Source organism: Melitaea cinxia, chromosome 19 (assembly GCF_905220565.1).
Source record: "Melitaea cinxia chromosome 19, ilMelCinx1.1, whole genome shotgun sequence".
Classification (NCBI taxonomy): Eukaryota; Metazoa; Arthropoda; class Insecta; order Lepidoptera; family Nymphalidae; genus Melitaea; species Melitaea cinxia.
In genome coordinates this window covers 12,395,152-12,410,668 of record NC_059412.1, presented here as the reverse complement: position 1 = coordinate 12,410,668, position 15,517 = coordinate 12,395,152, and the positions used below count along the sequence as shown (strand labels likewise).

The window sequence follows — 15,517 nt, the reverse complement described above, 5'->3', positions numbered from 1 at the left end:
AAAACCATCTAGAAAAATCTAGAATACATTTAGAAATCGAATGCCGTTGGTTGCAGGTCGAAAAAATAATTATTTTCGGAGATATTGAATATTTTGTGGAGCGGTGCAGCGCTCCGTGACGCTCGGGGTCCCGCGCCGCCTCAGCCAGGTGCAGGTCTCAACCGGTCGGCTAGTATTCTTTTGTCTCCCTTCACAAAAACCGACTATGGTCATAAATTTCGTTTCGAAATAAGATATAGGTGGCAATAGTTGAGAAATTGTCAAGGCAGGTATAGAGATAGCGTCACAGCGACAGTTTACGAATAGAAACCACGCTATTATATAACCAGTGTCAGTCCGGGGAAAAAAAATTCATCGATATTGCCACTGATATCTCGGTATTATTATTCAACGATGGCCTGAGAAGCCTCATGAAAGTTTTGGAGACGTTGGGGGTAACCATCGGCCCAAATTGTTTCAATTTCTGCGTTGAAACCGACGCAGCACGGATCGAGCAGGCGGAGCGCTCGCTCACGGATGCTGCAAAAGAGGCAAGGAGAGCCTCTACAAGTTCGAGAAAAGTTGCTGGAGACCGTGATTTGCTTCTTGAAGGCCAGCTATATGGTGCCGGAATCGCTGACTAGGTAAGAATTTTTTTTTCAATTTATCGCATAAAAACGAATTTCAAACTTTGAACGCGTTTTTCTCAAAACCACTTTTTTGAGTGCGGCACGCAGTAGAATTCGAGCAATTCTTATCCGATCGACTTCAAATTTGGACTGCATCAATAAAACTAGATTATCTAAAGAAGTACATAGGATTTTTTCGATATCTCAATAGATAAATAAATTATAGGCTTTTTTCGACGAGAAATTTTGCTCGAAAATCGACTTTAAATTTCAAAAGCGTCCCAATTTTTTAAAAATCAATATTTTTTCAAATCCCTATGTACTTCTCTTCAAAATATCATATTATTAACGAAAACACTCGGTATTTTTTTTCAGATCAACTTTGAAGACAGTTCTGCTGCGTGCCGCGAATCACTGCAGAAGCAACGGCACCTGACGTGGGAGCTTCCCCAGCGCCACCATGGGGCGTGAAAATTTTAAAAAAATTTGTTATGTATCTTTAATAAACAACGAACAAAACAAAAAAAAAAATTTGAAATATCTCTTTTTTTTCCACAAAAAAAAATCTTGAAAAACGGCAACAAAAACAGGGGGTCACAGTGGTGTTGTCCCTTAAAGATGAAAATCGGCAGTTTCAAGAAATTTGGACTGAGAAATACTTTTTTGTATGGTCGCATAACAAAGTCGTTTGTTTAATTTGCAAAAATTCTGTTGCGATTGCAAAGGAATATAATGTAAAAAGGCACTATGAAACGCAGCATCCTACTTTTACCAAGTTTACAGGCGAATTAAGAAAGCAAAAAATGTTATCTTTAAAACGGGAGCTTATTGGTCAGCAAGCTATGTTTACAAAACCCATTCAAGATTCAGAAACAGCTACAGAAGTTAGTTATGAAATTTCTCGAATGATAGCAAAGCGAAGTCGCCCCTTCAATGATGGGGATTTTGTAAAAGAATGCATAGAAATTGCCGCTAAGAAAATGTGCCCAGAAGCAGCAAAAAAGTTTGAGAAAATTCAACTGAATCGTATGACTATCCAAAGACGAATTATGTCTTTGTCAGATAATATTGCGGAACAATTAAATGAAAAAACTAAGATCATTGAATTTTTTTCATTAGCAGTCGACGAATCCACTGATATTAGTTCCACAGCTCAACTTCTCCTATTCATACGAGGTGTTACTCAAGATTTTGAAGTCTTAGAAGAGTTATTAGGAATGTGTTCATTGAAAGGTCAAACCAGAGGAGTTGATATACTCAATGTACTTTTGGATGAGTGTTCAAAAACTAATTTGGACTTATCAAAATTATCGGGAGTTGCGACTGACGGTGCTCCTTCGATGATTGGTGTCAATTCTGGGCTAGTTACTTTGCTGAAAAAGCATCTGCAAGAAAAAAACATAAACGCTGAAGATCTCATGCAGTTTCACTGCATTATACACCAAGAAGCCCTCTGTTCTAAAAAAATTGAATTTCAAAATGTCATGAAAGTGGTAGTTTCGACTGTAAATTTCATAAAATCACGAGGACTCAATCACAGGCAATGTGTATATACGGCAACTGTATTATACAGAAGTAAGGTGGCTAAGTCGTGGATTGACACTGGAACGATTTCTAAATTTAATAGAAGAAATTGGAATATTTCTGGCGGAAAAGCAAAGGGATGTCCCGGAACTTAAAAATCCTGATTGGTTGTGTGATTTGGCTTCTTTAGTTGACATTACAAATCATTTGAATGTCTTGAACACACGGCTTCAAGGCAAAAATCAACTGATATCCCAGCTCTACGCATCCTTTCAATGCAAGCTGACACTTTTCAGATCGCAATTGAATTCTGGAAATTACAATCATTTTCCGAATTATAAGAAAATGGCTGAAAAATTCAACAAAACTGCGATTAATTTCAGTTATATAGAAAAGCTAGATATTTTGATTCAATCTTTTCAAGACAGATTTTCGGAGTTTAAAAAAGTGAAACCTCTGTTGGACATATTCAGAAATCCTTTCACGATTTCAGTTGAAAATGCGCCAGAGTCAATGCAGTTAGAAATTATCGACATTCAAAACGACCAAGATTTACGCAACAAATTCAACGAAGGAGACTTGCTGAACTTTTACCGCTGCATTGATAAAAATACGTACAAAGAGTTGCGCATAAACGCTCTGAAATGTGCCAGCTTATTTGGTTCTACCTATATATGTGAACAAACCTTTTCAATACTAAATAATAATAAAACAAAAATCGAAACCGCCTTGCAAATGAAAGTTTGGAAGCAGTTTTACGTGTTGCTACAAGTAAATTTGAGCCAAATATAAAAAAAATTGTAAGCACTATGCATCAACATGTCTTCAAATTAATAAATTCTTTTTCAATTTTAATACATATTTATCAATTCTTTATTGTCTTTAATTACCTATACTTCTGGCGGCCCGCCATCAGTTCATAATTTGCCCGAGTGGCCCTTAGTCTTAATAAGTCTGTGCATCCCTGCTTTATATTAACTAAAGATTTTGATTTATACGCTGCTTTTATTTAAATTCACATCACTATTTTATTCATATCGTAAATATTAGATTCATTCGTAAACTCAAAAAACTAAATCAATTTAAAAAAATTGTTTCATAAAATTGATCTTTTATTTTTATTTTAAGTTTATTGACTGTTGTTATATAACAGACTTGAAATTTTTAACAAATTAATTATGTAAAAAACATTTTATACCATGGCTATTAATTTTTATTATACATTAGATATCAAGATGGTTTTTTGGTTGTCACATATACTAGCTAGCATAAAGATCGCGCGGCTCGTACGACTCGTGCGATGCGACCAAATTTACCTAAACTTGCAGAGCGAAAAATTGTGAAATGGCTCTTAAATCACAATCAAAATTGAGCGACTATCATGAGATGAATGCAAAAAACTTCATGCGATTGATGACTGAAAAAATTCTTCCGTTATAGATAATGCACATACCAGTAGACATAAATAAATAAAGCACCCACAATAAGCAATTTAAAAGCAGAAATGCAGCAATGACTTTCAAACAATAGTATTCCATTTGAAGACTACTAGATAAAACTGTTGCACAGTTGTACGAATTAATAAATAAACACTAAGGAGAACCAGTATATGAAGTTGAATATTAAGTAAATCAACATGGAAGTGAGGTCGTGTACTTATTTCCATATCGCTGTTATTTGAATCCCATCGAAAAAATGTAGGCTACAACCAAAAGACGTGTTGCAGAGAAAAATGTAAGTCAATCTACAAGTGACATATCCTCCAATAACTGAAGCAGCGTTTAGTACTATAACTACGGAGGTATGAATTAATGTGTGTCAACACGCGGAAAAAATGAAAGACCAATATTTCGAATCCGAAAGACTTGTGGCTATAGAATTGGAATTGTGGCTATGGAATTGGAATAGAAGACTCTTCGGACGACAAAGTGAGTGAAGATCCAGAAAATAATACAATAGAAGGCATTGAAACACTAGTTACGGAACCACGATCCCACGAACATGCTGACGTACCAAACAGATGGAATGTTCCCAGGCGATCACCTCATGAGTTTCCCATATTGGCCGAGTTCTCCGTATTAGCCTTTCAATGCCCCATTGTTCTAATTTTTAACTTTATTAATTGTATAATTATTCCGATCACTCTTTATTCCCACTTCGAGTAAAGTAGTCGTTACAACTGTATCAAGTCGTAGGCCACCCCGCCCACCAGATAGTCACCAATTCATTAAAAGACTCCAGCTAGGACTACCCTAACTTTTATTTTATATACTTTTACTTGTAATTTTCTCATCGATGATTAAACCCCTGATTTTCTTCTTTACCTTTGCCGGAGCGTACCCAAATACTCCTCATCTTACTTTGTATACTCATCAATCATCTTTTATTTCGTTACAATTAAACCCTCATTGCGTCTCAATTTATTTTATAAAAAAAAAAGTAGTCGTTAGTCTTAAGAATAATTGTACACAATTTTTCGGTTACAAATTATTATTGATTAATTAAATTAATTACAAATTATTCGTTTTTTTTTCGACCTCCTGACTGCTGAAAACGTAATTGGCGCAGTCGGTAGGATTTTCGCGGGCCGGTTCGCGGTCGGATTAAATTAATTACTCGATAATTATCATCACGTCGCGCGCCGCCCGGGTGACTGTCAAGCACCGTTCGAGAATCCAGAATCTACGGACCTGTGGCAGCCGGGAGTGGAATCCAACAATCGATACAATTGAGAAGAGACCAGATAATGCAGTTTATGTAAGTACATAAGAATTGTTCTCGTGTTGCTCCTTTCTAGACCTAAGCCTATCCATAAGCTACCAAAATTTTCCATCCTAAAACATCTAGGATCCGAGAGCCTCAATCTAAGCAGGCCCGTCGGTTAGGTATAGATATAATAAGAAATATTAATTCGGAAGAAATTAATAATTCAAATTTAGATTGTAGTCGTTCCGGAAGGTACACGATCCGGAAATCATATTTAAGGCCCTCCGCCTTGCCCGAAGTTCGACGGGAATCCAAATATTTTAACTCATTTAGCGATCCAATATCTTAGCGATTCACCAGGTAGTGAATTTTCTAACATATGCCTCCTAAACGGAATTTTAAATAAAATAACAGGCACAGCGGCAAGCAAAATTAATTCAAACGGAATACCCGACAGTTAGCTAGGTATTAAAACACTTTTAATTAATAACTTTTCCGACCAAAGGGATGAAACCGCCCTATACAATGATCTCTCTTTGGCCACACAGAGCAATAGAAGCCCTCAAGAATATTATGATCATTGTCAAAATTTGTTTAGCACGTTAATGACTTACGTTACACTGCATGAGACACTATCCACCACTATCGAAGCAAAGCGCGAGCTTGAGATAGAATATGCATCAGATCAGTACAATTTTTGCTGAATTTCCTTAGATTCGACGATGAATCTACTCGCCAAGAACGAAAAGCTATTGATAGCTTTGCGCCTATAAGGGAAATATGGAAATGGGAATTGCTATATGTAAAGACAGTTACAAACCTGGCTTATACGTAACAGCAGATGTACAGCTACAAGGATTTCGTGGACGTTGTCTTTTCGATATAAACCCTTTCGTAAAACCTGAAAAATATGGTATAAAAATAGTAGTTCTCTGGGACTCTAAGTAAAACTACATGATAGATGCAATGCCACACATTGGAAAAGGTACAAACACAAATGGAAAACCCTTGGCATCTTTCTTTGTGAAGCAACTTACAGAAACTATACGCGGAACTAATCGTAACTTCATCATCATCAGTTCAGCCTATCGCCAAGTTGGCACCAAAAATGGCGTGAACTCATGTGTTTTCCCCATAGTCACCACGCCAGGCAGGCGGGTTGGAAACCGCAGGGCAGGCGGGTTGGTGACCTAGAGCAGGCGGATTGGTGACCGCAGGGCTAGCTTTGTCGCACCGAAGACGCTGCGTCCCGTCTTAGGCCTGCGTATCGTAATGTGACCATAGACAATTGGTTCACATCAGTGCCATTAGCAAAAGAACTCTTACAGGATCCACATAAATTAACAATTGCAGGCTCAATTAGATCTAAACGCAAGATCCTTTCACAACTTTTGCAGCCAAAACAAACAATATCTTCTGTTTTGTTAAGTTAGTTGACGGAAACTGTACATTGGTATCTTTCAGGACCAACAAAAGTAAAAATCGTCTGCTTCTATGCACGACTCATGGAATTAGCATTTTAGCAAAGTCTGTTAAGACAGATATTATACAATTCTATAACTCAACCAAAGGTGTGGTTGATCAGATGTACCATAATATGTAGTGCAACGGATAATTCAAAGATGGCTGCTCCACTACTTTTACGGCATGTTTAGTATGTCCATTATCAATTCTTTTTTCCTCGACGTCAAAAATATTTGGTGGCCTAGAATTGACAAAGATGATGGAACCATGGTTAAAAGCTGTACCAGAATAGGGTAGGATGCTATCATCCCATGCTTGGGTAGACGTAGCTGCTGATTTTTTAGGTCCACTTCCAAGTGGAGATTACCTGTTTGTAGTTATCGACTACTATAACCGCTTCAAAGAAATTAGGCCTATGAAATCTATCACTTCACAAGATACAGTGGATGTTCTCCTAGAAATTTTTTCAAGGTTAGGTATTCCCGTTAGTATATCTGTAGATAATGGAAGGCAATTTACAAGCGAGGTTTTCAAAACTTTTTGTTATGAGTTAAATATTCACATATTCAACACTTTTCCATACTGGCATCAACTGGTTATTAATACGTATTTACGAAGTATTAATGTGAATTTTTTTGTTAATTATTTATTAATTTAATACATATTCATTAACAAAATCTACATTTATTGTATAATTAGTTTCTATAACCATAATTATGTAACTTTAATTATTACATGTCAGTGTATTTCAGCAATAAATATTGATACATCTAAACAGAAATTACTTCTATGTAGATTCTACTGAGAAGAATAAGGAAAAGGACTGTCGATAGTAAAAAATAATAATAAAACAAAAAAGAAACTTGAATATCATTCATTAGTCATTAGTTAGAATTACTGTAGTATCGTATTGTAGTATCTGTTATGTAATATCTGTGCCAAAACCTATGATTTGCTTTATAAATTTATCGTCTTTGTATATTCTATTGTCTATAACTTTTTCCGGCCGCTCCTTTTTTTCAACTTGTCATTTTGTAATAAAAGGACTTAAAATTAATTATACTTCAAAATGTATATTGAGTTTCAATTTATTAAGGCTCCATTATGTATCAAATACAAATCATGTATAAAAGTCAGTGCACAAATTGTAAATATTAAAAGATTTAAAGTTAATTGGAAACTGCAAAAGTATTTGTGCGATATATTGTAAAAGTTAATACTTTTTGGAGTTAAAAAACATGCTATTAATAATTTTTTCTCCCTTTTCATATTAAAATTTTAAGTTTTATAATTTTCTTACTTATAATTATTTATTTATATTTTTAATTTTAGGTCGCCCCGTCCATCATACGGATATGATGTAATAAGCTATGTGTAGCTTAAACGTGATCCAGAAACAAATATATGTAAGTTGAACATATAAGCGTATGTTAGTGCCTAATGCCATAAAGATGATGCCATCTGATTTGTGATCTCTTATATTTTTATACAAATAACATGATACTAAAAATTTTAAGATGGAACAATATTTCCTTTATCAAATGAGGAGTGACGGAACAAAACATGATAATTCCACTTTTTGTAAAAAAAAAAGTTAGCAATGACATTCGACAGAATACCATAAATTACGTCGCCCGTTAAGCTGGTGTGGTTCAAATCATGCTTATTCCTGCAGTAAATCGTCTCTAAAGTTGAAAGTTTGATGCAAATCATGATATTTCCATGTTTAATAATATTAATAAACGAAATCGGAACAAAACATGATACATTTCATACATTTCTGGTACGCATATTGAAAGTTGGCACAAAATAGGTTATTTCCTATGTTTCCTGTCATACAGACTTTTGAACGCTTTATTAGCTTAAATCCTAGAGTGCCGAAGCCGTAAAATAGTTTATTATTTTGTCTATGGTTGGGCTGTGTGTTTGACATATGTCAAATGACTTGATTCAAGTCAATGTCAAAATATTAGATCGGTCGCAGTTGGTCGTTAATTCGTGTGAAAAATTGTAAACTTCGAGTAATAATTATAACTAAATTGAGTACTTTAAAGTTTTTTCAAGTGATTTACAAGCATGTCTGAGCAGTCAAATACTGTTGGTGCACTCAATAGTGGAGCGAAGAAAAAGAAACGTCGAGAAAGGAAAGCTTTATCCGAAAGAAACAATAAGTAAGTTCGTTCAATTATGTTGTTGTAGTAGGTATGTAGAATGTTCAATCTGTTACAAGATTACAATATGTGCATACTTTTGTTTTAGATACGTAGACAATGACCCGCTGGGCTTAAGAATTCAATGTACGTGTAATCATGGAACAAGGAGCAATTTTAAATGTAAACAAATATCGCAACGGGATGTCGTTCGAAACCGAAAATCTTTTTATACAACATCCGGAAAAGTTCACCAAGACGTGTATTTGTGTCGTCTTATTAGTGCATTTGAACCCCAGCGTAGAGGCAAAGGTACACCACGTCCTTCTGGTAAAACGAAACTTCGAAAGTTAAGTACTTCATTCTTCCTATATGGGAAAAAGAAAGTAATGAAAAGGGTATGCAAATCATTTTTCATGGCAGTATTTTCTATCAAAAGGCAGAGGTTATCAACTATTATCAAATGTGTGATGGATGGCAAAGTTCCAAAGGAAGAAAGAGGAGGTGACAGGCGTTCAGCTAAATCTCAAGAGAAAAAAGAACATTTACGCAATTTTCTCCGAAACCTTCCTTGTAGTGAAAGCCATTATAATAGAGCAAAAAGCAAGAGGGTGTATTTGGATGCCGGTTTGAATATTAAAAAATTGAGAATGCTTTACAATAATAGTGTCACAAATGAACTGAATGTTAAGAGAACAATGTTTTACGAAGTGTTCACATTTGAATTTAACATTGGATTTCGGTCACCTGCATCAGATGCCTGCAGTTCCTGTATACTATTGAGTAATAGTATTAAAAATGAAAAAGATTCATCAAAAAAACAAGAACTAATGACAAAACTTCGCATCCATAAATTGCGAGCAAACTTTTTCTTTAAACTTTTGAAAGAAAAGGTTGATAATAGTATCACTATATGTTTTGATCTCCAGCAGGTGTTTCCTCTACCGAGGACACCAATTCAGGAGGCTTTTTATTCCCGTCAGATTAGCCTGTATAATTTACATATGTGTGATGGATCTGTCAGAACAAAATAATTCTTGTCTGTATAATTGGGATGAAACAGAATCTGGCAAGGGTGCTATTTCAATTGGATCTGCGTTATACTGCTTCTTGAATACTCAAACAATACCGGCTAATGTGAAGTTAGTAAGACTTTTTTGTGATGGCTGCGGGGGCCAAAATAAAAACAGCCATGTGTTGCATATGCTGCTATTTTGGCTTCAAAATAAGTCCCCTGCACATGTTAAGGAAATACAACTTTTTTTCCCAGTGCGAGGGCATAGTTTTCTGCCAGCAGACCGTTTATTTGGTAGAATTGAGAAAGATGTGAGAAAAATACCAGTGATTACTACGAGGGAAGAATATTTTGAAATATTTTCTAAACATGGCAGAGTGTGCGAGCTTGGTAAAGAATGGTGTTTATATGATGTAAAAGGTTTAGAAAATCACTATAAAAAACTTGTGGGCATACAAGGAATGAAAAAAATTATATTCAAGAAGTGCAAATCTTCTCAGGGCAGACAATTGAACTGCGTAGTAAAATCTTCACCAAACTATAGATTTGAGTCCGGAGAACAGTTTATATCACTACTGAAAAGGGGCAAACGTCACCCCAGAAATATAGAACAAATTCAGGAAGAACGCGGACTAAGTCTTGCAAAGAAAAATGATGTGACCAGTCTATTAATAAAACAGTTCGGTGCCGATTGGGAGAACCTTTCAGCATTAGAATGGTACAAGCAAATATTAAGCTGTTCTAGAAACATTACAGAACAAAATGAACAAGTTGATGATGATGAAGCGTGTATTTGTACTGAGATGGATATAGAAGACATAAGAATTTAATTTTTATTAATTAATTGTGTTTTTGTCCCATATTTTGATTTATCAATAAATACTAAATCCAGAACATAAAATGTTATTTCCTAACCTTACTTTTTCAAAACATGATATTTCCAAACAGTTTGATACAAATCATGATATTTTCGCCTGGTCTGATCAGTACATGATATTTCCATTTTTTACATAAGAATAGATACACAATTTGAAATAAAAAAAAATAAAAAAAAACATGCTTAATAAGTTTTTACAGTCATTTATTCATTAGAACCCATATTTTCTTCAATTGTACAAAGGCAAAGTAGTTGCCGGTTTTTGACCTTTTCTGAAAAGTTAGACATCATGGAATTATCATGTTTTGTTCTGTCACTCCTCAAATAACCGTTATTAAAAGCGTCCGTTAGACATTCAAGGTCCTGTTCCAAGAACTTCCAACCGACGCTCGCGTCGGTAGCCTCCCAGCAACCCACAATCAACGGTCAGGGCTTCTAGGGCTTTACTATGGGTTTGTATTTGAACATAAATTATTGATCTTTTGGTTGAAGAAAGTAATTTTGCTTTTGAAAATAAGTTCTTAATATCTATATCACCAATAATTCACAGCAGAAAATCATAGTATTTTATAGTACCTATATTTTTATGACTTGTAGTATATTTTTTATGTTTTCATTCCTTTAGAAGATACAGTGAAACATAATGTGCGATATCAAAAATGTGTTATTTGTAGTCTGAAGAGGACCCTTGGAGCCAATATATTTTTGAGCAAGTTTCCACTTGATCCAAATCTGTTAGTGTAAACTTGTAAAGAATAGAAGAATATTAAAAAAAAATTCGACTTTAAAATCTTTATTACAGTCAATAACTAACTGTAATAATAAAGTTACATTAAACTATTATACATACCTATGTAGACTACAAAAGTAGTTGTAGACATTTCAACTTTGAATTTAAATTGACGATTAAAATTCTACTCCCAGGTGTGTCGTTATTGGGTCAAAGCAGTTGGGAATGAAGACTTTGCTTATACTATATACCTATTAAAAAATTGCATGAAATTAAATATTTATGTGGAACTCACTTTGAAAAAAAAAATTAATACCAAGCGCAATAGATTATTTTAAAAATGCTACTCCAACATTAAAACTTGCCACAAACCATTGGATAACAGCAGTGTTGGGCATTAATAAATTAATTGACCAATTATCTTGTTAATTGACTAAAAAAGTACAGTAATGTAATTGCAATTAAATTAATTACAATTAAATTAGTCACAATTAAACTTTTAATTGCACCTTGTAATTAAATTAATTTGATTAACGTATGTCAATTGGAACTCACAATTAAAACTAACAATTAACTTTATATATCAAAACTATATTAGAAAAGATGTAGGAAAATTAAGCGATAACTCGAAGATGAATAAAAAAGTGGTCAAAGGCTGTAAGTATAGCTTAAATTTTGCAACCCGTTGATCAAGGCATACAGAATGAGTGTTGAGTAGATTTGAAAAAATGTTTGACGTCACCACTCCTGAAGCGGAAAATGCGGCTATTGCGGCATTATCTTACCCAAGATTCAAAAATAAATGGTCGACTTGTTTTGAGCCCAAGGATCGTACTAAACTTCTAAAACTTTTCAAGGCCTGCATTTCCATTCCAACAAAAAAAGTAGTAAAAAACATTTTTTTTTACATTTTTGACTCTGACTCAGACTCAGATATTTCAATCTCAGATAAAAAGGAATGCTCCTCTGATGCACCAATGACTAGAGCAGAACTTTTGATGCTGCATTTTTTTGCCGAGGAAAGCCAAGATTTGCAACTCCTCAATAGATATCCTGAGATTAAAAGTGTATTTATTAAATATAACACACCTTTACCATCGTCAGCTGCAGTTGACCAGCTTTTTTCTTTTGCGACAATGACAAATCTGCCAAACAGTTACAAACTGTCAGACGGCATGTTCGAGAAGAGAGTGAGAGAGTATTAAAATCTAATTTAAATTAAAAGAAATTTTAAATAGTCATTGTCTGTCTAATCATGTTTAATTAAAGTTATTGATGATTATTTGAATAGGACTTTTATTTATTGCCAACATGTGCATTTAACCACAAGAATAGATGGGGGGGGGACACTATTCTAATACCCGTAGCCACAGCAGCATAAAGCAGTATTTTTTAAATTGTTTTAATTAAAATTCACAAAACAATTGAAAATTAATTCATTGTTAACTGTAGTAAATCACAATTAACAATTAATTTATTGTTAATTGTTACTACTACAGTTAACAATTATTGTTAACTGTAATCTTCCACAATTACAATTGATTAATTGTTAATTGTTGTGGTTACATTTACCAATTAATCAATTAAAATTTGCCCAACACTGGTAGACAGTCTTATGGTAGATTTTCCTTTACATAGTGAAAAGAAACAAAAATATAAGTCTTGTAAGGTAAAAAAAAAAATTGCAGTAACTGTTTATATGTTTATCATAATTATAAATTACATGATTAACATAATTGAGGGGTTGGTTATATAATCAAAGGCAGCTAAATCGACTTTTTGTAATTTTTGAATTGAGAATGCCATTGTATGCATCTAACAAATTCCTACCAGATTCGACAATCTTTATATATCAAAGGCAGCTAAATCGCTCACAAATCTCATTGGAAAAATCCATTTAATAACAAAGGTAGCTAAATCCCGGTTAGTGAGAATCAATCACAGCTAAAGTTGCAAACGACCAATAAGAGAGCTTCATTGTCCTTCATTCAAAATGGCCGTCCGCATACTGTCGAACTCGAACGTGTCTTATTAAATTAATTCAAATACACTGTTATTTTGGAAGCTTGAATAGAAAAAAGTAGTGAAACACGTAATCAAAGGTATAATGGAGGTACCTGTAACAGAAGCGTTAGCGGGGAAGTTCAGTAGAAACAACAGCGTAAATACCTCCCAAGCGAGCTCAACATCAATAAATTGTTTAAGTTATACAAGTCTCAAAACCCCAACAGTACTGTAAAATCTTCGCACTTCAGGTTTATCTTTAACGCAGATTTTAACCTGAGTTTCGGAACACCAAGAACTGATATGTCTGTTCGAAATGTATTGAATTGAGTGAAAAACTTAAAACTGAAAATGATCCATCGGTAAAAGTTAACCTGATGACAGAAAAGAGAATACACAGAGTTAAGGCAAGCGCATTTTTTTTAATATTTTTTCAAAGTTGTTACTATAAGTAGACAACTTTACCTGTATAACTTTGCAATTAATTTATTACGTATCAAGCACACTCTTGTAGTTTAAATTAGATGACAAATTTTTAATACTAAAATTAAAATAAGGAACACACAACCTTGTCTAAATTTTTAACAAATAAAACGAAATTAAAAAAAAAACTATAGCACTAGCTTATCAAGGGTTCGAATTATTCCTGGCACATGGTTGGGTTAAGGTTTACGGAAACGATTCAAAAAGTACAATCACGACACAATCAAAATACGTAATCACAATTAAAACAAGAACTTAATCTACGTTAGTAGTTCAATAACTACTAATGACTCGTCCAACAAATGGCACCCTGAACCTGGCCATGGCTGAAGACGAAGGAAAAGAAGGAGCCACAAGAGCTTATATGCTGATGAGCTAAGCCCTACTCACCTGATCCCCGCCTATGGGGCCATACGCAAAACTACACGTCACAAGGACCACGCTAATATACGACAACGCTTAGCAAGAAGAAAAGAGCAATTACGCCACCAAAATAAATTGGTAACATTATATATGTTACAATATGTTCTTATTATGTTTGTAATTTTTTTTTTTTATCTGTATGCCAAGGATCATTCACATAATTATAACGCTTTTCAGAATTGTTTTTGTTTAGATAATATCTCTAAATGTTTATGTTATGTTTGTTTGTTATTTACTACATGTCGCATCGTTACATATGTAACATTTAAAAATTTAGATTTTTGTGAATATGTTATGGGCGTAAATTCATCGTCTTGTTTGTTATTATTTGACAATTACAGTTTCGTGAGATCATTTCATTTGTATCGCTTTTTAAGAGTTGAATATTTTTCGTAACTATGCTACGTTATGTTTTATTTATATATTTAAATTCTTTATTGTGCAATAAATACACTAATACAAGTGTATACAAAAGGCAGGTTTAACGCTAATACATTTTCTACCAGCCAATCTTGGTATGTACAAGAAAGTATAGTATGTAGGTGTACAATAAAAAAAAATAATACAAATAATATAACAACATTACATATCATAACATAATACTAATAATATAATATTGTAATATAAAATAATAAAATATAGTGTATAATGAATTATATAATACAATAATATATAATTTTAAATCATGTTATTTGTTAATTTTTGATGATGACTATTTGATACTATTTAATTTGTTTCGCAAATAAGTTTATATTATGCTTGTAAATCAGCTTTTTTGTGATTGTTTGATAATTACTATCATCATATATAATAATTTATTATGATTTGGCGTTGAAAAATACATACAACCCTAAATTTTCACTCTTCTACCACCAACCACTATTTTTAAATAGCGTTTAGCGGCAAGACAACGTTTGCCGAGGCAGCTAGTCATTTTATATATAATTGCTTGCTCTACCGGCAACACTTAGTACAAGATGTAAGCACGCGTTGGAATTCAACTTATTATTTATTAGAAAAATTGTTAGAACAAAAGTGAGCCATCTCTTGGTATGTAACTGTCAAGGATTCTTTAAGCAATTAACACCTACTCAATGGACCTATTAGAACAATGTATCTAACTCCTTAAACCATTCCAAGAAGTCACAAAAATAACTAGTTCTGGTATTACTTGCATTTCCGAGGTAATTCCACATGTTGTGACGTTGTTCAAATACTTGGGAAAGGATAAGACTGCACAGAGAACACCTAACTTAATAAAATCTTCACTACAAGCTGAACTTGAAGCACGATTCGAATTCAATTATTATATTAAATATCTGCTTGCCACTTTTCTTAACCCTGGTTTTAAAACTAGTTTTTTGTGAGCAGTTCAAGCGCAAACAATAAAACAAAAAATCCTTTTAGATACTCTGAAAAAGAGTTATGATTAATTTAGTAGCACGACGATGATTCACCTCCAATTCGAAAGAAATGGAATGTCACTGATAATGACAATTGAGACACATTATAGTTTCTGGAATTGTTTTGAAG

General features: G+C 33.7%; 1 protein-coding gene and 1 long non-coding RNA gene across 2 annotated transcripts; both read left to right on the top strand.

Annotated features, from left to right (window-relative positions):
- Positions 1 to 1,139, top strand: LOC123662996. Its single transcript, XR_006744586.1, has 2 exons — positions 1 to 623; positions 984 to 1,139. It is a non-coding gene; the product is annotated as an uncharacterized LOC123662996 (long non-coding RNA).
- Positions 1,140 to 7,856: 6,717 nt separating this feature from the next.
- On the top strand, positions 7,857 to 10,297 carry LOC123662761. Its single transcript, XM_045597561.1, has 3 exons — positions 7,857 to 8,473; positions 8,562 to 9,430; positions 9,477 to 10,297. Exons 1-3 carry the CDS (start codon positions 8,379 to 8,381, stop codon positions 10,295 to 10,297), a joined length of 1,785 nt encoding a protein of 594 aa, XP_045453517.1. The 5' UTR covers positions 7,857 to 8,378.
- The last annotated feature ends 5,220 nt before the right edge of the window (positions 10,298 to 15,517 follow it).